The 22915-nt window shown below is 34.8% G+C and overlaps 2 protein-coding genes across 2 annotated transcripts; one reads left to right on the top strand and one right to left on the bottom strand.

Moving 5' to 3' along the window:
* Positions 1 to 3637: 3637 nt before the first annotated feature.
* On the bottom strand, positions 3638 to 5297 carry LOC141664477 (uncharacterized). Its single transcript, XM_074470429.1, has 7 exons — positions 5217 to 5297; positions 4842 to 5122; positions 4582 to 4755; positions 4189 to 4296; positions 4004 to 4076; positions 3831 to 3929; positions 3638 to 3733 (listed from the first exon to the last, which is right to left on the bottom strand). Exons 1-7 carry the CDS (start codon positions 5295 to 5297, stop codon positions 3638 to 3640), a joined length of 912 nt encoding a protein of 303 aa, XP_074326530.1.
* An 8179-nt stretch (positions 5298 to 13476) lies between these two features.
* LOC141664476 (uncharacterized) lies at positions 13477 to 16992 on the top strand. Its single transcript, XM_074470428.1, has 8 exons — positions 13477 to 13990; positions 14294 to 14782; positions 14870 to 14980; positions 15129 to 15331; positions 15476 to 15936; positions 16023 to 16128; positions 16373 to 16571; positions 16667 to 16992. The coding sequence occupies exons 1-8, from the start codon at positions 13477 to 13479 to the stop codon at positions 16990 to 16992; spliced, it is 2409 nt and encodes an 802-aa protein (XP_074326529.1).
* The last annotated feature ends 5923 nt before the right edge of the window (positions 16993 to 22915 follow it).

The following is a 22915-nucleotide window of genomic DNA, read 5'->3' as shown; positions in this document are numbered from 1 at the left end:
TAATTCTGCATAAATGAAATGAAGTCAAGTGCCAAATAGCTACCCGACGGATGATCAACAAAGGCACCAACGGATGATCAACAAGGCAACCCGACGGATGATCATGTACCCGACGGATGATCAATTCAAACATCCGTTGACAGTGACAACACAGTCACATGCGTCGAGTGTATGCAAAAGGATTGTGGCAGCCTATTCAACTGGGTTTTTGAAAACAAAGAAGCATTGCCATTTTCATGCTATTATGAAGATATTCAAAGATGTTGGAATAGAGTAGTGAAACAGCATAGTATTAGACTTGATAGGTTTTGTTTTATTATCTTGTCTTATTACTGTGTAATCTTGGTGATATATAAACCAAGAGTAGCAAATAGAACAACAACAAGACTAAGCAAATATTTTCTCAGAGAAACAATTGTAAGCTGAATCCTTAAGCATTTCTCTGTAAGTTTAGTTGTTCTTATTTGTAAGCAGCTGTGAGCTATTCAAGCTTCACAGAGTTCTCTTGATATATATATATATATATATATATATATATATATCTGGTGGATACATTCAAATCCACCAGAAAGTTTTAAGAACTTGTATTTTTATTACTTTGTGTTTTGATTCATTTTAACTTATCATTCCGCACTTTGCAAATCAAAACACTCACATATATATTTTGAGTTAGAACATTTTATAATTCAGAAAAAGTTTCAAGAATTCCATTCAACCCCCCTTCTATAATTCTTGTTGCATTGTTAGGGACTAACAATTGGTATCAGAGCAAGCTCTTAAAGAACAAAGAGTTTAAAGATCACAACAAATAGCAAGATGAACAAGAAGGATGTTGGAGCCAAGATTCCTTTTCTGGACAAAGACAATTACCATCACTGGAAGGTAAAGATGCATCTTCATTTACTTTCTCAAGATGAGACCTATGTAGATTGCATAGAGAGAGGCCTTCATGTACCAATGAGAGCTGCAACTGGAAATAAACCATCATTTCCCAAGCCAAGGCATGAATGGTCAGATCCTGATATTGAACAAGCCAGGAAGAAAAAGAAGGCCATGAATATTCTGTTTAATGGAGTTGATGGTGACATGTTTGACAACATCATCAATTACAAAACTGCCAAGGAAGTTTGAGATACAATTCAGATTATCTGTGATGGCACTGAACAAGTTAGAGAAAACAAGATGCAACTACTAATTCAGCAATATGAGCATTTCCACTTTGAAGAAGGTGAAACTCTCACTGATATCTTTAGTAGATTTCAAAAGCTACTAAATGCTCTAAAGCTGCATGGAAGAGTCTACCAAACCAAAGATTCTAACCTCAAATTTCTGAGATCCCTACCAAAAGAATGGAAACCAATGACAGTCTCCTTGAGAAATTCACAAGAATACAAGGAGTTTACACTAGAAAGACTGTATGGCATTCTAAAAACTTATGAGCTTGAAATAGAGCAAGATGAAAGAATGGAGAAAGGGAGAAAGAAAGGAGGGTCCATTGCACTGGTTGCTGAGTTAGAGAAAGAGAAGGAGATGAAGATAGAAGCTGTTGAATCTACTTCAAAGGTCTGTGAAAACAAGGGCAATGGGCTGGTAGCAGAAAATGAAGATTTTTTGAGCCAAGATGATATGGATGACATTGATGAACATCTAACATTTCTTTCCAGAAGATTTGACAAGCTCAAGTTCAAGAAGAACTTTGGAAAAGCTAAGCCAAATAGAAACATGGTGGATAAATCAAAATTCAAATATTTCAAATGTGGCTTGGCATGGCACTTTGCCAGTGAGTGTAGAAAGTCAGATTCCAGCAAGAAGAAGTTTGAGCCTGTGGATTATAAACAGAAATATTTTGAGTTGATCAAACAAAAGGAAAGGGCTTTCATTACACAAGAAAATGACTGGGCAGCAGATGGTCTGGATGAGGATGAGGATGTCAGTTATGTCAATCTAGCCCTAATGGCCAAGTCTGATGAAACAGAGACAAGTTCTTCAAGTAATCAGGTAATCACCACTAACCTTGCACATTTATCTAAAGCTGAGTGTAATGATACAATAAATGACATGTCTACAGAATTATATCATTTGCGTGTTATACTTAAGTCTCTTACTAAGGAAAATGCTAAAATCAAAGAAAACAATTTGTTTTTAAGTGAGAGGAATAATGTGCTAGAATCTCAGTTTATTGAATTTGAAAAATTGAGAATTGAGTGTAAAATTGCTAAGGATGAATTAACTGAGTCCTTGAAGAAAGAAGAGATCTTGCAGAAGCAGCTTGAACGAGAACAGGAGGTGATTAAGGCATGGAAAACATCTAGAGATGTTCATGCTCAAATCACCAAAGTTCAAGGTATTGAGTCCTTTTGTGAAGCAGCCTGGAAGAAGAACAAGGAGAAGCTGGAATCCAATTTGGTTGAAGGCACTACAAGAAATTTGCTTTGACACAACAGTTTTGCACCGTTGTCTAACTTCAAAATTTTCCGTTGAATACCCAGCACTTGTCTGATATGAAGTAAGACAACGGTTTTTCAACCTTTGTTAGAACAAGATAGCACAATAGTTATACAAGACTTGTTACGGTTCAAGACAAACAACGGAATTAAAAATAAGAACTGTTGTTGAAAACAGAGTAAAACAACAGTTTTAATTTTACACAACGGTAAATTTTTGTCAACTAAGAGTATTCAAATTATAGTTCAAGACAAACAACGGAATTGGAAATAAGAACCGTTGTTGAAACAGAGTAAAACAACTGTTTTAGTTCTACACAACGGTAAATTTGTGTCAACTAAGAGTATCTAATTTTATTCTTAAAATTTTATGTCTATTGAGACAATGGTAATTTCAATTTCACTATTGTCTCAAAACATAACAACAACAGTTTTCAAGAAAATCCCTTATTCTAGTTTCTTTGTGACAATGGCTTTTGTTCAGCACCGTTGTGTGGATGGTATTAAAACAAGAGTTTTGTTCAAATCAAGCGTTGTGTACATGCTTAAAAAATTTGTTTTGAATATGGAGTAGGTGTTCACTATTATCTCAAAAACTATTCAGACAATTCTATGTATAGTAGTCACATTGTTCTTTATATTTTAAGGCAACACTGTCTAATTTTTACCAGTTACTTGAATATTATTGACACAATGGCTTATAATTTTTACATATTAGATTATCTAGCATAAGGCAACTGTGTTGATAATGCATTACTTAAGGTGGCTTTTGTTTGAATATGTACTGTACAATGGTTGTTTTTGCTTTGAATCACCATTATCTGTTGAAGTGTAAAATTTTTCTATACCAAATTCACAGTTCATACACACCACCGCCTGCGGAAACTTAAAACTAAAATTTTACCAATCACAAATCCATATAAAATTAAATCCATATCATTCAATCCATCAATCCACAACTTATCAATCTAGGAACACAATCCAAGCCAACTAAATAGAACTACATCCATAGACTTCAACATTCACAATACGTAAAAACAAATTCAACAAAAACCAAATCATACAATCTGATCAGCGTATAAGAACTTCTACCAAACATCCAAAGTTTACTTAACGTCTCACATCAATAACTACATATTTGAAAACTTGCACTTGACCAAATATTTCTAAAGAAAATGATCAGATCTAGAACCTTAACTTGCATTGTTTTTCATAAAATATTTTGCAAATTCAACGCGAATCTCATTTATGTCATCATCAGCATACACCTGGTTCGACCTACGCAACCACTGAAAAACCATCCAAAATTTTTATAAGTCACATGTGCTACTAACGTACGCGTAAATACAAAATGGTGAGAAAATCCAAAGAAAGTGAATTTCTTACCTTAGTGACAAAGTCAAGCTCTTTGTCGTGAATAATTTCCTTCATGTACCCCATAACGAACAAGCCACAATCCTTGTTCCCCATCTGCACTGGAACTCCCTGAAAAAAGCAAACACAAATTAAATTACAATTTCATACAAGACAGAAATTAAAATTATGAGAAATATTATTACCGCCATATTCTCCCATAATACTTTCTTCTTTGAAATCTTATTCAGATCCTCCTCCTTATACAGCTTAATAGCACTATAAACAAAAAAAATATATGAACAGATTAAAAAAATAGTGCAAAATATGGTTTGACAAGGTAATTTACAAGTAAAGACTCGTATACACAAACTTTATAAGTTGTACTTACTTGTCGACAACATCAACCCATTCCCCGTTTGCAATTCGACGTTTAAGAGGGTCCATATAATAGACCATCTCTGCTTCGGGTTTCACAACTGTCAATGTCCAGTGGTTCCTACAAAAATATGAATAAAGATGCATAACAGTTCTAGCAAAATTGACATAATCTAATTCACCTTCTAATAAAATTGAACCCTAAATTACCGTAAATTCAACTTACAATTTGCAAGAAATATTATCAAGTTTAAACTCAAAATTATATTCATGTATATAAAATTTGTAACTTAAATTGTCTTAAGAAATCAACTTAAAAATGGTTATACATATGATCATTTTTATCTAAGAAAATTATTTGAGAGAATGGCTTATTAGCTAGCAATAGTATAAATTAAATACTCACACATCATTGTAAGGCATCAGAAAATATTTTCCTTTGTTAGCACCCTTGAAACGTGTAGCTAGTGCACGTGACCTCTGCGCTGCAGTACCACATCCAATGGCACCAATTGTGCTAGGATCTACGAAGCTTATCATGCTCAACATCTTATTCTTTTTCACATATTCATTTAAGAAGCTACATATATTATTAGGCAGTAGTGAGTAAAGATTCTGACTTTAATTTCGGAAAAATAAATAAAGAATTTTAACATAAAAACTTACTGAATATAAAGGCAAATGACAGAGCCTGCCATTTCACCTCGAGAGCACACGGCATGTACATCTGATAAGAACATGGTTTGCTTCTTTGACAATCCAAAGGCTTGTTTGCTCAACTCAAAAGAAAAAGTTTGGCCATCACTCAGGGAATTCTTGGCCCATGTCCACAAGCGCTTCAATGCAGACGGATAATTTCCACTCATCTCAACAACCAGCTCCGGTTCAACATCTTCAGTTAATTTATATGACTTCTTTGATTTCTTGGAAAGACCTTTCTTGGTTCTCTAAAAAAAATTTATATATGTTAAAATAGTAAAAATAACATGCTCAATAAATACATACTAAATATACTAAACATTCTAAAAAAACAATTCTGACCTTTGGAGCAGACAAGACATGAATAGTGCTATTGTTTCCTCGTGCAATGAGGTCTCTTGGCCATGCAATAAAAGTTCCCATGGCATCTTGCACAGACACAATTTCATCCCCAATAGGGAAGGGAATCTTAACATTACCTTGAATGACTTGAGTAATTGACACTCTTGCATTCTCTTCTCCAAGTCTTACTCCATGGATAGTCTGCTAATGCCCTTCAACAACTAGGACTTCATCAATTTTTACAAAGGCAACAATGTTGTTCAATGATCCAACTGCCAGTTTGCATACAAAACTATCTGAAACATCTTTCACGTCCTCACCAGCCATATTTTGATCATCCTCACCAGCCACCTTCTGATCATCCTCACCATCCACCTTCTGAACATCTTCACCAGCCTCCTTCTGATCATCCTCACCACACAGCTTGTTATCATACGGAAGCTCTTCCCCCAAATCAACAAAAAAAAATTCAATCATATCCACTTTATGAACAACTCGCTCCTCTTCACTGGAAAATATCTTCCTTTCCGTTTCAGGTGTTCTAAGATCATTTAAACCTGCATCCCCTTCATCCCCTTCAACCCTGTCCTTAGAATGAGAACTTGCTTGCTGGGAAGCAGGTTTCGGACTATCTTGATGTCCAGCCTTTGTCAATGAAATCTTTGCTCTGATCTTTTCAATTTCAGCCATCCAAAATGCATCCCTCTCTTTAATTATTTTTGGAGTCTCCACAGCCATGAAGTTTCTAACTCCCTCGCATATCTTTTCATCCACTATGCTCGCTTTTTTTTGCCTTGGAAGATGAAAATAAACTAATTGTTTCACATGGGATCCTTGACCACGTACCCTTCCTCCGTGCTCAGGCTTGCCAAGCGCTATCGTTAAAACATCGTTAACACCTTCCACTGCAATTTTTCCTTCCTTAACCTCCTCCTTCAGCTTTTCCTATAAAATTAAGATTATCATTTTTTTAATCTTAGCTATTCGTATATAAAATATCTAATATGTCTAGGCATGTAAAAATGTAGTACTTACAATTTAGCAAAGTTTGTTAACAGTTTAGCAAAAAAAAGGTTCAAAGTGTTGGTACAAACTTAAATAGCATACAGTATGAATCAATGTATGTATGTAACTAGAGAGTAAAATGTAGTCTGGCCAAGTTGCCTTACTCATATTATTGCTGATTGGAATACTACTACCACTAATAGAAATGAAATGTCCTATAAAATAGGAACTGATCAACTGAACTCCTACAAACAATCAAACACTAAGTTATTCTTTAATGCTCCTACTAAATTGCTGTATATGTAATGACCACGTCTAAATCGTGATTACAAACTAACACATCAACGGGCAGATAGAATTATGTAAACAAAATAAACAAATAAATATCTTGAGTTTAGATTAAAAAGCCAACATAAAACACCAGCAAATAAATATATTACAACAACTGCATCATTTAAAAAATAAGTAACTTACAATTTCCTTGGCTTTTTCCGCAACTACATCATTTAAAAAATTTCCATCTTTGTCCTTCCTTGCCTCAATCCAGCTATCTGATCGATCTACCTCCTCTATATCTGGATGAGATTCTAACTGCATTGACATATAGATAATCACCTTAGTAATAACATAAACATATTTGGAAAGTCAGCAAGAAAACAAAAATGAATATGTTGTTTCAATAGCACTAACCCATTCATTCTCAAGGTTTGCATAACCTTTTCGAGCCATGCGATGTAGATATAAACTCATTGACCTTCTTTGAACTTGTTCATCATGAATTTTCTTCATAAAAAGCATCAATGAGGTTAAATAAGATCACGACTAAGTAAATATTGTATATAAATTTAGCCAAAAAAATATTACGTAAAGGTAAATAGAACCATACCATAAATTCCTTCGACGTGCGATCAGAAACAAATATGTCCCAATAACATTTTTCAATGAAAGAATAATCTGCAGGAGGATGTGCCAAAATTTCAGGTTGATCTAGATAAGGAAGAATATAATCTTTGGTGAGCCGATATTTGAACTCCCTCCATTTTGAAGATGCAGATATTAAAACCATCTTCTTGGCTGATTGAGGTACAATGAAAGACATCTACATACATAAGAAACATTAGTATCATTAAAAAAATGCAAGCAAGTGAAAGAACATAAGCAACTAGATTATTTCATTTTTTTTTACCTGCACACTGTCCCAAATCTTTTCCTGTGTGTCTTTTGGAACAGACTTCCAGGAATCATGCCAGATTGGGGCTTTTGTTCTTGCCAAAACTACAATATATGATTGCATCTCTGCCCCTGCTTTACCATATGGCTCTCCTTTTGAATTAAAAGACACCGCAAGTTTGATCCCCATCATCTTACGTCTTAGAATCCGGTGCATCGTCACACAACCTCGCTTCAATAGCTTGAGTCCTTGAGGATGGTCGGTGGTGATAATAGGCATTTCTCATTTCTTTTTCTTGGTAATTTCTTTTTGTAAGTTCTCAGATATGGGCTTCCGCTTCACTGATTTTGGGGAAGAATAAGACGGAGTGGGGGTCTCGTTGTTTAAGGACCTGGTTTTCTATAAATCCTTAATCACATTCATGGTAGTGGTAGTTGGATTGGGTGAAGATCGAGTGGTCTTAAACTCTATCCATTTGGACTCTGTCCTTTTCGAGTCTATCCTCTTGGACACTGTCCTCTTCGATTCTAACTTGTGGAACTCATTATTTCTCGACTTTGACTTCTTCTTTGGACTAAGCATAATCTATACAACACACAAATAAGAATCAATATTAACAGCGACATACATTCTCACACATATAAGTATCAAACATAGATGATTGAACACTAAAAATAGAGTTTAATATACATTAAACAGAGTTTATTCACACACATTAATTTAAAAAAGTGTTTAATATACATTAAACAGAGTTTATTCACACAAAACACCTAGCACTAAAACATCCAACAAATATATACTCAAAACAAATTCATTCATCATAAATATAACCCCAAAATACCCATACAAACATAAATAACTCAATAAATATTTATAAACATTTATATTTGTAACTCAATGCATGCAAAATCCAAGATAACTCAATGCATGCAAAATCCAAGATAAATGAAAACTCAAAACTGAATCAACAACAAACATTTTAAAAACAGAGATGTAATTAAAAGAAAAAAGAAGCATGTTTTAGAAACCCCAAATAATAAAACCCTAAAAATGGTTATATAAACCCCAAATCAATCATTCAAATGCCTCAAATATAAACCCCAAATCCCAAATACAAACCCCAAATCCCCAAATATGGATATGGGTTTTAGGGTTTCATAATCCCCAAATATAGATGACATATATGTGTGGGTTGTGTTAAATACCTCTTTTGAGTTGTTGAGTCGAACGGGAGATGAAAATCGCCGGTGTTGAGTTGAAATCGCCGGTGTTGGTATTGAGGTGTTTAGAGACAAAGTAATGGAGTAAACAAAGTAACGGGTTAAAGTAAATGGGTAAGAATGAAATTGGGGGGAGATGAAAATGAAATTGGGGGGAGATGAAAATGAAAGAAGAGGGAACTCAAAAAAAAATTCATTTTAAATCAACGGTTTATAATTCAGTTCTACTTTAATCTGACGATCAGTATTTTTTCCTATTATTTTTTTTTCAAAATAAAAGAATAAATTGTAAAAACTGTGTTCAAATCTTGTATTTTCAAATTATAGTTTAAACAGACTTACAACGGTTAATTCTGCGAAATCGTTGCCTGAATCAACGTAGGACAAGCGTTTAAACAGAAAACCGTTATGTAAGAAAGTGTTAGTTAAGATATAATTGGACAACGGTGTATCAAAGATACCGTTGTTTGAAGTAATTTCACACAACAATTTTTGCCCGAAACCCGTTGTCCTACATGTTCAAAAAATTAATTTTGAACAAATTCGACATTCTAGTGTAAATAAATTTTATCAACACTCCACGTTTCCTATAAAATTCAAATATTTCATATATGACTTTGATTTGATCATTTGGATGTGAAAAAATATTTAAAAATTATCGAACATTCCGTGCATGACTTTATAAGTAAAATCTAGTAAAAGACGTACTCCCTGAAACGAGAATGTTACCCGAACGTCCGAATAATTTTTTTAAATGAGCTGTCCGACGACCCAACCCTACGGATGTCAAGATATGTTGATTTTGGGCTTGTGAAAAAATATTTAAAAATTCCCGAACATTCCGTGCATGACTTTATAAGGAAAATCTAGTAAAAGGCGTACTCCCTGAAACGAGAATGTTACCCGAACGTCCGAATAATTTTTTTAAATGAGCTGTCCGATGATCCAACCGTACGGATGTCAAGATAAGTTGATTTTGAGCTTGTGAAAAAATATTTAAAACTTCCCGAACATTCCGTGCATGACTTTATAAGGAAAATCCAGTAAAAGGCGTACTCCCTGGAACGAGAATGTTACCCGAACGTCCGAATAGTTTTTTTAAATGAGCTGTCCGACGATCCAACCATATAGATGTCAATATAAGTTGATTTTGGGCTTGTAAAAAATATTTAAAAATTCCCGAACATTCCGGGCATGACTTTATAAGGAAAATCTAGTAAAAGGCGTACTCCCTGAAACGAGAATGTTACCCGAACGTCCGAATAATTTTTTTAAATGAGCTATCCGACGATCCAACCGTACGGATGTCAAGATAAGTTGATTTTGGGCTTATGAAAAAATATTTAAAACTTCCCGAACATTTTGTGCATGACTTTATAAGGAAAATCCAGTAAAAGGCGTACTCCCTGAAACGAGAATGTTACCCGAACGTCCGAAGAATTCTTTTAAATGAGTTGTCCGACGATCTAACCCTACGGATGTCAAGATATGTTGATTTTGGGCTTGTGAAAAAATATTTAAAAATTCCCGAACATTCCATGCATGACTTTGTAAGGAAAATCTAGTAAAAGGCGTACTCCCTGAAACGAGAATGTTACCCGAACGTCCGAATAATTTTTTTAAATGAGCTGTCCGATGATCCAACCGTACGGATGTCAAGATAAGTTGATTTTGGGCATGTGAAAAAATATTTAAAACTTCCCGAACATTCCGTGCATGACTTTATAAGGAAAATCCAGTAAAAGGCGTACTCCTTGAAACGAGAATGTTACCCGAACGTCCGAATAGTTTTTTCAAATGAGCTGTCCGACGATCCAACCATACGGATGTCAAGATAAGTTGATTTTGGGCTTGTGAAAAAATATTTAAAAATTCCCGAACATTCCGTGCATGACTTTATAAGGAAAATCTAGTAAAAGGCGTACTCCTTGAAACGAGAATGTTACCCGAACGTCCGAATAATTTTTTTAAATGAGCTGTCCGACGATCCAACCGTACGGATGTCAAGATAAGTTGATTTTGGGCTTGTGAAAAAATATTTAAAACTTCCCGAACATTCCGTGCATGACTTTATAAGGAAAATCCAGTAAAAGGCGTACTCCTTGAAACGAGAATGTTACCCGAACGTCCGAATAATTTTTTTAAATGAGCTATCCGACAATCCAACCATACGGATGTCAAGATATGTTGATTTTTGGCTTGTGAAAAAATATTTAAAAATTCCCGAACATTCGGTGCATGACTTTATAAGGAAAATCTATTAAAAGGCATACTCCTTGAAACGAGAATGTTACCCGAATGTCCGAATAATTTTTTTAAATGAGCTATCCGACGATCCAACCATACGGATGTCAAGATAATTTGATTTTGGGCTTGTGAAAAAATATTTAAAAATTCCCGAACATTCCGTGCATGACTTTATAAGGAAAATCTAGTAAAAGGCGTACTCCCTGAAACGAGAATGTTATCCGAACGTCCGAATAATTTTTTTAAATGAGTTGTCCGACGATCCAACCGTACGGATGTCAAGATAAGTTGAGTTTGGGCTTGTGAAAAAATATTTAAAACTTCCCGAACATTCCGTGCATGACTTTATAAGGAAAATCCAGTAAAAGGCGTACTCCCTGAAACGAGAATGTTACCCGAACGTCCGAATAATTTTTTTAAATGAGTTGTCCGATGATCCAACCGTACGGATGTCAAGATATGTTAATTTTGGGCTTGTGAAAAAATATTTAAAAATTCCCGAACATTCCGTGCATGACTTTATAAGGAAAATCTAGTAAAAGGCGTACTCCCTGAAACGAGAATGTTACCCGAACGTCCGAATAATTTTTTTAAATGAGTTGTCCGATGATCCAACCGTACGGATGTCAAGATAAGTTGATTTTGAGCTTGTGAAAAAATATTTAAAACTTCCCGAACATTCCGTGCATGACTTTATAAGGAAAATCCAGTAAAAGGCGTACTCCCTGGAACGAGAATGTTACCCGAACGTCCGAATAGTTTTTTAAAATGAGCTGTCCGACGATCCAACCATATAGATGTCAAGATAAGTTGATTTTGGGCTTGTAAAAAATATTTAAAAATTCCCGAACATTCCGGGCATGACTTTATAAGGAAAATCTAGTAAAAGGCGTACTCCCTGAAACGAGAATGTTACCCGAACGTCCGAATAATTTTTTTAAATGAGCTATCCGACGATCCAACCGTACGGATGTCAAGATAAGTTGATTTTGGGCTTATGAAAAAATATTTAAAACTTCCCGAACATTCCGTGCATGACTTTATAAGGAAAATCCAGTAAAAGGCGTACTCCTTGAAACGAGAATGTTACCCGAACGTCCGAATAATTTTTTTAAATGAGCTATCCGACAATCCAACCATACGGATGTCAAGATATGTTGATTTTTGGCTTGTGAAAAAATATTTAAAAATTCCCGAACATTCGGTGCATGACTTTATAAGGAAAATCTATTAAAAGGCATACTCCTTGAAACGAGAATGTTACCCGAACGTCCGAATAATTTTTTTAAATGAGCTATCCGACGATCCAACCATACGGATGTCAAGATAATTTGATTTTGGGCTTGTGAAAAAATATTTAAAAATTCCCGAACATTCCGTGCATGACTTTATAAGGAAAATCTAGTAAAAGGCGTACTCCCTGAAACGAGAATGTTATCCGAACGTCCGAATAATTTTTTTAAATGAGTTGTCCGACGATCCAACCGTACGGATGTCAAGATAAGTTGAGTTTGGGCTTGTGAAAAAATATTTAAAACTTCCCGAACATTCCGTGCATGACTTTATAAGGAAAATCCAGTAAAAGGCGTACTCCCTGAAACGAGAATGTTACCCGAACGTCCGAATAATTTTTTTAAATGAGTTGTCCGATGATCCAACCGTACGGATGTCAAGATATGTTAATTTTGGGCTTGTGAAAAAATATTTAAAAATTCCCGAACATTCGGTGCATGAATTTATAAGGAAAATCTAGTAAAAGGCGTACTCCCTGAAATGAGAATGTTACCCGAAAACTGTTGTCCTATATTTAAGAAAATTAATTATATACTTTATACATTTTTATTTATCACATTGAAGTTTGCATTTAATATAATTGTGTCCGAATAAGGACATAATTATTGAGCTATACAGTTAGGTCGTTATTCTCTTCTTCTCATCTCTACTTCTTTCTACTCTTCTTTCTTTCATCTCTTCATTCAATTATCTTCTTAACATCACGATTCAGGACATAATCTCGATTCAGAGCATCACTGGGACTTCTTTCCTTTCTTTCAGGTAATTGATGTGAAAACATCTTCTCTTCTTAACTTTGGATTAGGGTTCATGTTGGTTTGGGGGAAATTTTTTCAAAGCAATTCATGTGAAACTTAAATTTTGTTTTAAAATTTTAAGTTGTCTTTCTACGTTTCTCTCTTCTCTGTGTACAAGTTATTAAAGTGGTTTATGAGTGAAGTTATCAAAAATTATTATACATGTGCCTAATCTTTGAGCTTTGCTAATCTTAATGGAGTACATAAAGAAATATTTAATGGAAGATTTGATTGTACAGATTTCAATATAAGTGCCAGTTACAACTATTATGCAGATTAGATGCGTATGCAAATCCTTAAACACTTAACAATATTGTCTTTTGTTACAGAGTATTGAAATAAATAAATCGTATTACAGTATTGAAATAAATAAATCCTACTATTGTTATAGAGTATTGTCTTTCTATGCTCCTAGTTTTGTTAAACTGGTCTTGTATTGTAGGGAAAACAAAGTTGTCCTGCTACTTGTTGATTTTTGTTAAACTGATTTTAGATGTATTCACTTTTCTTTTCAGATTATTGTAAAGATGGTTAGATCATGGTTAAGAACTAATAGAAGGACAAAAGAGTTTAAAATAGGCGTTGAAGATTTGTTGAAATTTGCATTTGAAAAGGGGTATACTGAAGAGAAAATTAGTTGTCCCTGCTTAAGGTGTGCATATACTAAATCATGGAAAGCTCAGAAGGTCAAAAACCATCTCTTTCAATATGGTATCGATGAAACTTATATACGTTGGATATGGCACGGGGAGTCAAATTTAGCATCTAGTCCTGTACCGGATGACACCGACACTTCAGAATCCTTTAACAAATTTCCTACAAGAATGGATCAAGCTAATGATGAGGATGATGATATTTCTTCAGATTCTTTAGATTTCCTTAACCATATTAAAGGTGAACATCAACCCCTTTATCCTGGATGTGAGAGTTACACTAAATTAAAAGCTTTAGTTAAGTTGTACAACATTAAAGTAAAGCATGGTATGTCTGATTCATGCTTCTCTGATGTTTTACTATTGCTCGGGTCTATGCTTCCGGAAGGTAACAATATGCCTTCTTCCTTTAATGAAGCAAAAAAAACCTTATGTTCATTAGGGATGGGATATGAAAAGATACACGCCTGTCCGAATGATTGTCTCTTATACCGTGGTCAGAGAGATGAAGATGAAACTACTTGTCGCATATGTAAGGCCTCTAGATGGAAATTAAACAGGAAAGGAGAGGAACTGGTGGGGGTCCCTGCTAAAGTTTTATGGTATTTCCCATTGATACCGAGATTGAGAAATTTGTTCAATACACCTGACAGTGCAAAGTACATGACTTGGCATGACACCGAGTGACCAGAGGATGGTAAACTGAGGCATCTCGCTGACTCCGAAACATGGAAGGATGTTGACAAGAAGTGGCCTGATTTTGCATCAGAGAGTAGGAAACTTCAGTTAGCTTTATCTGCCGATGGTTTCAATCCTTTTCGTGGAAACCGTACTGACCACTCAAGCTGGCCGGTTTTGCTATCAATCTATAACCTTCCACCCTGGCTTTGTATGAAGAGAAGGTATATTATGCTTTGCTTATTGATATCAGGACCGACTGAGCCAGGAAACGATATCGACGTGTACCTTCAACCACTTATTGAAGAATTGCAAGAATTGTGGCGTGGAAAAAATGTGTATGACGCATATCAGCAAGAGTCTTTCATACTTAGGGGCACTTTACAATGGACAATAAGCGACTATCCAGCCTTAGGGAACTTGTCAGGAAATGTCATTAAAGGGTATAATGCTTGTACAGTATGTGTTGATAAAACAAATGCTACTAGGATGGTTAATTACCGTAAGACAGTAATTATGAGGCATTGAAGGTGGTTGCCCAGACATCACCCGTATAGAAGGCAAAAATCATTTTTTGATAACACTGTAGAGAAGGAGGTTGCTCCTATTCCGTTAACCGGAGAACAGGTTCTTGAAAGAGTACAGCATCTAAGGGGCCATGTATTTGGTAAGACACAACGCCCACTTCGATGGAAGAAAGGTGAAGCTCGACCCGTTTGGAAATAAGATTTCTATATTCTTTCAACTCGAGTATTGGAAGTTTTTACCGGTTAGGCATGTTCTCGATGTGATGCACATCGAGAAAAATATATGTGAAGCTATGCTTGGTACTTTATTAAATATTCCAGGAAAGATAAAAGATAGGGAGTCTGTCCGTCTCGATATGGCTGAAATGGGAATAAGAACGGAGTTAAGGCCAAAAACTCCCGGAAAGAAAGAGAAGGTGTTGTTGGCATCTTGGAACTTATCGCATGCAGAAAAGAAAACCGTTTGCTCAGCCTTTCTTCAAATGAAGTTGCCGGATGGATTTTATTCAAATATCAAAAATCTGGTAAATATGGAAAATCTTTGACTTGTTGGTATGAAATCTCATGATTGTCACACCATATTGCATCATTTGCTTCCTATTTCAATTCGGTCAGTCCTACAAAAGCAAGTCAGATGCACAATTATTCGATTTTGTCTCTTCTTCAAGGCGGTTTGCAGTAAAGTCATTGATGTAGAAAAATTGGAAAAAATGCAATCTCGGTTGGTGGAAACACTTTGTCAGCTAGAAAAACACTTCCCCCTCTCGTTCTTTGATGTGATGATTCATCTCTCAATTCATCTTGTTAGAGAGGCTAAGCTTTGCGGGCTAATATTCCCACGTTGGATGTACCCTTTCGAAAGGTATATGAAGGGGTTTAAGGGATATGTACAGAACCCCGCTCATCCTGAAGGATGTATTGCCGAGGCATATGTTGCTGAGGAGGCGGTTGAGTGTTTGGTGAATTTTGAAGAACCTACCGTAGGACTGCCCCAAAATTCTAGGCATGAGCAGGATGCAATGTGCAGGCCCTTATCTGGTACAACAATGATAAAGCCAAGTAAGAAGGACTTGCACCTAGCACATTTGTGTTCTCTGCAAAATAATAATGCAATAAGGCCATATTTTGAGTGAGTATTACTCAATTTTCTGTGTGTTATTTCTAATTATGTATGCATTTCGATTCTTATATTAAATTAATTCATTTCACTGGCAGTGAACACATGGTATCTCTAATGACGAGATTCAAGCAACATGAAAATGACCAAGTCTGGCTAAAAACCAAGCAAAATGATGAATTCCCCACATGGTTCCGGAAAAAGGTAAGATTTTTATTGTTAATAGCATCATATGTAGGCTTAATTAACGTGTTCACAATAATTGCATTACTCTGTTTATTTTGCACTTGAACACTAATTTAGGAGTTTTTTAGCAAATGTTTTTAATTCTAGAAAATTATTTAAGACATTATCAGCTTCTTTCTTATTACTTCAGGTCTAAATTAGTATAATAATTTAACTGGATAGCACTATCAAATATACTTTTAATCAATTTATTGTTGGACAGATTCAATCACAATTATCGGATGACAACCATAACATACCTGAGGAGATAAGGTGGATTGCAGAAGGTCCCAACAAGATTGTCCCTACATTCAGCGGATATAAAATTAATGCTATTACTTATAGCACCAAGGAGCGGGATGATAATCGACAGGTTCAGTGCAGTGGTGTTTACGTTGTTGCAGATACAATGCTTGTGCAGGGTAAGGATAAAAATATAGAACATATTTTATATCAAGTATATGGGAGTTAGACTATAATAAGTTTAGAATCCCTCTATTTCGTTGTAATTGGGTAGATATGAACAAAGGAGTTAAGGTAGATGATTTAGGATATACATTGGTTAATTTGAACAAATTAGGTTATGTAAATGATCCTTTTGTTCAAGGGAAGCATGTTAAACAAGTTTGTTACATTGATGATCCTCTCGAAAAACATTGGTCCGTAGTGTTGAAATTACCAGAAAAAAGTTATTATGACCAGTGTGATGATGAAAATGATGGATCCGTAGAAATAGAACTTGAGAATGAGCTGCATGTGCCACTGTTCCCGAGTGTGGAGGAACGCGATGAGGAAGAAGCTAGTTATATGCGGGAGGAAGAAGAATGGATTCAAATTCCATGATGGTAATAATTACATTTCTTTTAAGATACATATCTTCAAAATTAACCCAACAAGAGTATAAGTCTGCCTTTCATTATTTTTTTGTTGGAAATATTTCTTTTTCATTTCTTAAATGTTTAATTTGTCGAATCATGTTTTTTTATTGATTTCTGTCACTTACTAGTACTAAAGTTATAATTTTTGCAAATTTTATTATATCATAATTATTTGAATTATGCCTTGTATTTGGTTTAATGTAATTATACTGGGCATACATTGATAGTATCATAAACCTTTTTTCTTTAATATTTGCTAATATTCAAATTTTTTATTTTGCTTTCAGTTATCGATTTGATTTTTGAGCGTGATTTTAAACTACTCAAGTGAAAAATAATTTACGTCATCACTGATTGACTCGTTAACCTGGAATAAATAATTAAGTTGATCAAGCTGAGGTTACAAGAACTTTTTGACAGTTTGGCCAATTTGGATGGACACTACTATTTGATTGTATTCTTCACTGGACTTATAGTATCATGGCATTGTGATTAATTTGTGTATTTTTCAATTCATAGATGAACTTGTAAATTTGTAAAAATATTTAGTTTGTTGATGAATGTATACGTGTCCAGGTTTACTCTCTTTATAGTAATGCAAGAGTTGCAAAATGCGGTCTCCATGAAATGGAGATTGCATTTTGCAGCTTTGTATTACTATAAAGAGAGTACACTTTGATTTGTATGTATTTATCGCCAAACTTTTAGTTTAATAGTTGAACTCGTCCATTTGAGGTAGTATTCTTGGTTTTTGATTTGGCTCATGATTTTTTGATTGTTAGTTTGTTGGTCGAATGATTCATGGTTTGGAAATTTCTTAGTTAAATGGTTTATGGATTTGTTTTGTGGGGACTTGCATATATGCAAGTCATTTTTTTTACCATTACTCAGCAGACAACGGTTACTGTCACAATGTGTAAAACAATCATCTAAATAAGGTGTTCAGACAACAAGACACAAGACCGGTTGTTTGAACCTCATTTACCCAATACTACTAATAACCATTGTCTGTGAGCTTTCCTTTTAACAATGGTATGTAAAAATCATTGTCTGATGTTCAATAAGACAAGGGTTATAATAAACACTTGTCTAAATTACACAACATTAAGTCGAAAACCATTGTCTGATCTACAATAACTTAGCTTATTTACAACGGTTTTGGACTATTATGTTAAAGATGTATGACAACAGTGCAGTATAAGAATTGTTGTCTAGCTCGATAAGTGGATGCCACATAGACAAGTCTTTCAAAATACATCTATAACCATTGTTCTATATGTAGTCCAACAACAGTTTTTCGAGGAAAGAAAATTCACAGTTGTCTACTAATTAGGGGCAACGGTTTTTTTATCGACCGTTATTTCATAGGTGTTGTGTGATTGCAAATTTCTTGTAGTGGGGATTGCTAACAGATGTGGACTCGATGGATGACGAGAGTCATCCGTCGGATAACCAAAAGGATTATTTGTCGAGTGACATAAATCCTCATCCGTCGGCTGAAAGCAAACCTGTGAGTAAAGCCAAACTTGCCAAGTTAAATGAAAAGTATGGATCAGTTTCCAAAAACTTCATTTCAGGAGAATCTAGTCAAGTGAAGAAGGAGAAGAAAGTGAATGTTGTTCATCTGTCTATCAAGCAATTGAATGACAGACTAGAAAAGATTGAGTTTAAAACAGAGGCTAAAAGGAAAAACAATAGATATGGTAAAGTAGGGATTAGCAAGCATAACAACTACACACCTGATAAGTATGCTCCAAGAAAAATATGTGTTAAGTGTGGTAGTGTAAATCATCTTTCTATTAATTGCAAAAATGCCATGCCTACTTCCATATCTGTGCCACCTCCTTTTCCCAACATAAATGACATGCCTTCTATGCCTATGAATGCTATGTCTACACAGAATACGAATGCACAATTTTCTAATATGTCATTTGCACCTAATCCTTATTATGCTGCATTTAGTGAAAGAGATATATCCTAAGTCCAATCATGTATGAGGATTTAGGAATAACTTTTATGTAATCTGTTTTGAATTCATTGATATTAATAAAAGACTTATTTTGTTTTTATTGCGGGCTCTATCTATTTAAATGTTTAAATAAGATATACCACAGTTTAGAGTAAAGCTTTTTATGGATTGTGATGAGATCATAATAATGAGATCTAAAAGATGATAACTCTATACTTAAATAGTTCCTGGTCGTAGGATTACTAACTGGTAATTAATAATTCGCAAAGATCGGTACATACTATGCTTGCTTCATTATGAAGGATGTCTGTTCTCATAGACATTTGTGTGGTGACACTATAGCTAGTATATAGGTGCTTATTATAGAATAAGTTCACTGATCATGACTCACACAGCTGAACAACTGATGGAGTTCACTCACGTGTCAGCAGTTGTTCACATAGTGATAGTTGTACAAGTATCCTTAGATTTGAGGTCATCATAGTCATCTTGTGTACACTGAACTATGCTTTGGTTAAGTTCTTAGTCTCAAGGGACAATTATAAGGGCTCTACTGGGTATAGGAATTTGTACACGAAGATAGTGTATGATCAATAAAGGATCTACCCCTTCCAGTGTAGGAAGAGAATGTTCAATGCTGATCCACTTATGTTAGTTCAGGAATCTCTGGGCAGAGTGAATGAAATTAGAAAGGAGTTTCTAATTTACATTAAATAGAACTAAGCATAGTGAATGGGAAAGCAAGTGATTAAACAAGATAGGCTTGACACAAGTTCCATGCCTTGTATTTAATCGTGACATTGCAGGGTAGAAGGAATTAATTGTACGGTAACTACTCACTGAATAGGTTCTTGGTATTCTGAGCAGTGAATTCGTATTATCCGGATAGTCGCGATATGCTGAGAAGTATCCCTCACGATGTAGAACAAATATGATTAATTAATTAATCATATTTAATGAATTAGAGAATTTATATAAATAATGATAAAATAGTTTTATTATTATTTATTTCTACTACCGGCTTAATATTGAACCTACAGGGTCACACCATAAAAGAGAATGATTTAATGGTGGAGAAATTAATTAATAATGGCTGATAATTATTTATTTATGAAATAAATAATTAATTGGCAAATGTAATAATTGATTAAATGAGATTTAATTGATTATAAATTAATTAAGAAAAAATTCTTAATATTATTAATTAAGAATTTAATTTTTGGAAATTAAATCAAGTGAGAGAATTATTTCTAAAGTGTTTAGAAAAAGGATTAATAATTAAAAGGTGTTTTAATTATTAGTGAGAGTAATAAAGGGTTAATAATAATAATATTTTATGGGAAAATTTTCAGCTGAAAATTTTGCCTATAAATATACTATTATAAACCCTAATTTTGCCTCAACCAAAAAGATTTACAAAACCCTAATTCTCTCCATCTCCTCCTCTTTCATTACATCATTTTCTTGGTGGATACCGGTGGAGTGCTTCACACTTGAGGAGGAGCTGCTAAGGATCTCCGTTCATCATTTTTGGATCGCCATTAAAGACCTCCATCTTTCCATTAACGTAAAGGTTCTTAAGGTAAACACACTGAACTACGAATTAAATATTATTTTTCGCATGGATCCTGCGGAGGGTTTCGTTTTTTTTTTAAGATTTAAATTTACGTTTTCGTTGCGTTTATGTGCTAAAAACCCTTCATTTAGTATGCCTCAAATGTCATTTAGCATGCCCTACTGGAATAACATGTTTACTAATAGCATGCCATTTCCTGTTAATCAAAATGTGCATGATAATTCTGTTGTAATGAATGGTTTCAAAGGTCCAACTCAAATGACTAAGGATGAATCTGATATCCCCAAGTCAAATGAGATCAAACCTAAGAAACAGAAAAAGAAAGCTAACAAGGCAGGACCCAAGGAAACTTGGGTACCAAAATCAACTTGATTTGATTTTAATGTGTGTAGGGAAACAGAAAGAATCTATGGTACTTGGATAGTGGTTGTTCAAGACACATGACTGGTGATTCTACCCTGCTCACAGAGTTCAAGGAAAGAGCTGGCCCAAGTATTACTTTTGGAGATGATAGCAAGGGTTATACTTTGGGATATGGCTTGATTTCAAAAGACAATGTCATCATTGAGGAGGTTGCCTTAGTGGATGGTCTCAAGCACAATTTGTTGAGCATCAGCCAGCTGTGTGACAAAGGCAATTCAGTAACCTTCAACTCAGAATCCTGTGTTGTGACAAACAAGAGGAGCAATAAGTGGTTCTCACTGGAGTGAGAAAAGGAAATATGTACTTAGCTGACTTTAACTCATCAAATGCAGAATCTGTTACTTATTTTCTCAGTAAAGCAAGTCAAGATGAAAGTTGGCTTTGGCACAAGAAGCTATCCCATCTAAACTTCAAGACCATGAATGAACTTGTAAAGAAAGAACTGGTTAGAGGCATTCCTCAAGTGGAGCTTTCTAAGGATGGACTGTGTGATGCTTGCCAAAAGGGAAAGCAAATTAAAGCATCATTCAAAAAGAAGCTTGATTCAATAATTGAAGAACCTTTACAACTGCTATACATGGATTTGTTTGGACCAGTCAATGTGTTGTTCATCTCCAGGAAAAGATTTTGCCTACTAATTGTAGATGATTTCTCAAAGTTCTCTTGGACATATTTCCTTAAGTTCAAAGATGAGGCTAGTGAAATCATCATCAATCACAGAAGGCAAGTCAACAATCATCCTGATTTCAAAGTTAGAAGAATCAGGAGTGACAATGGAACTGAGTTCAAAAATTTTGTGTTAGATATATTTGATAATGTCATGGCTAATATGTTTTATGTTTAGATTCCAGATCTTACTTGAACAGGATAAATCAGTACTTAACTAGAATCAGTACTTATACTGAAGGTCAGGACTTAAGGATATCAGTACTTATATTATCAGGAGATAATCATCAGAAGATAGATATCAGAACTTAAGTGTTGAAGGATGATTAAAGAAGGACAGTAGCTGATTAAAGGAAAGAAGATCGAGATAAACATAAGAAGAGATATGTATGAAGAAGGAATTCTATGAAGAATGGAATACTTGGAAGAAAAGATATCTGATTGATATATTTTAGGAAGCATAATTATATTCCATATCAATTAGCGATTATCTTGTAACTGTGTAGTATATAAACACAGACATAGGGTTTACACTATAAGTGTTATCATTATCGAGAAGATTATTCATTGTAACCCTAGCAGCTCTCGTGATATTTTGTTCATCACTGAGAGGTAACAGTTCCATACTGTAACAGAGTTTATTGTTTTAATAAAGCTTGTTTTCTGTTATTTAAGATTCTTAAATTTCGATTTGATAGTATAATACACTGTATTCACCCCCCTCTACAGTGTGTGTGACCTAACAAGTGGTATCAGAGCTTATCTGTTAACACACATACAGTTAAAGATCCAAACACAATCATGTCTGACACAGAAACCCCAACTAAGCCTACCAAAACTGAGGAACCACCAAAGACACAAATTCAGAGTCGGTATGAGACCATCAGAGTTCCCATACTGAGACCATCTGAATATCCCATATGGAAGGTAAGGATGACCATGTTCCTGGAAGCAACAGATCCAAAATACCTTGATAGAATCAAGGAAGGGCCTCACAAACCAACCAAGCTCGCTGTTGCAGTTGCAGGTGAAGCAGCAAAGACCGTACCAAAGGAGAAGAGTGATTATACTGCCGAAGATATAGCATCAATTGTTAAGGATGCTAAGGTACGACACTTACTGCATAGTGCCATTGATAATGTAATGTCAAACAGGGTAATCAACTGCAAGACTGCTAAGGAGATATGGGATGCTCTGGAAACAAGGTGTCAGGGAACTGACACAATTAAGAAGAACAGGAAGACAATACTCACT

Source organism: Apium graveolens, chromosome 6 (genome assembly GCF_009905375.1).
Source record: "Apium graveolens cultivar Ventura chromosome 6, ASM990537v1, whole genome shotgun sequence".
NCBI lineage: Eukaryota > Viridiplantae > Streptophyta > Magnoliopsida > Apiales > Apiaceae > Apium > Apium graveolens.
The sequence above is the reverse complement of the archived record's forward strand: the minus strand, read 5'-3'. Positions and strand labels throughout refer to the sequence as shown.

Bases quoted from the DNA above. Each gene is read 5' to 3' on its own strand.
- LOC141664477 (XM_074470429.1), bottom strand. From the start codon at position 5,297: ATGGGAACTTTTATTGCATGGCCAAGAGACCTCATTGCACGAGGAAAC. The intron at 4,756-4,841 runs GTAAGTTTTTAT...TAATATATGTAG, and splicing joins GTCATTTGCCTTTATATTCA to CTTCTTAAATGAATATGTGA. The intron at 3,734-3,830 runs GTAAGAAATTCA...ATGGTTTTTCAG, and splicing joins AGCTTGACTTTGTCACTAAG to TGGTTGCGTAGGTCGAACCA.
- LOC141664476 (XM_074470428.1), top strand. From the start codon at position 13,477: ATGGTTAGATCATGGTTAAGAACTAATAGAAGGACAAAAGAGTTTAAA. The intron at 14,783-14,869 runs GTAAGACAGTAA...ATAACACTGTAG, and splicing joins TACTAGGATGGTTAATTACC to AGAAGGAGGTTGCTCCTATT. The intron at 16,572-16,666 runs GTAAGGATAAAA...GTAATTGGGTAG, and splicing joins AGATACAATGCTTGTGCAGG to ATATGAACAAAGGAGTTAAG.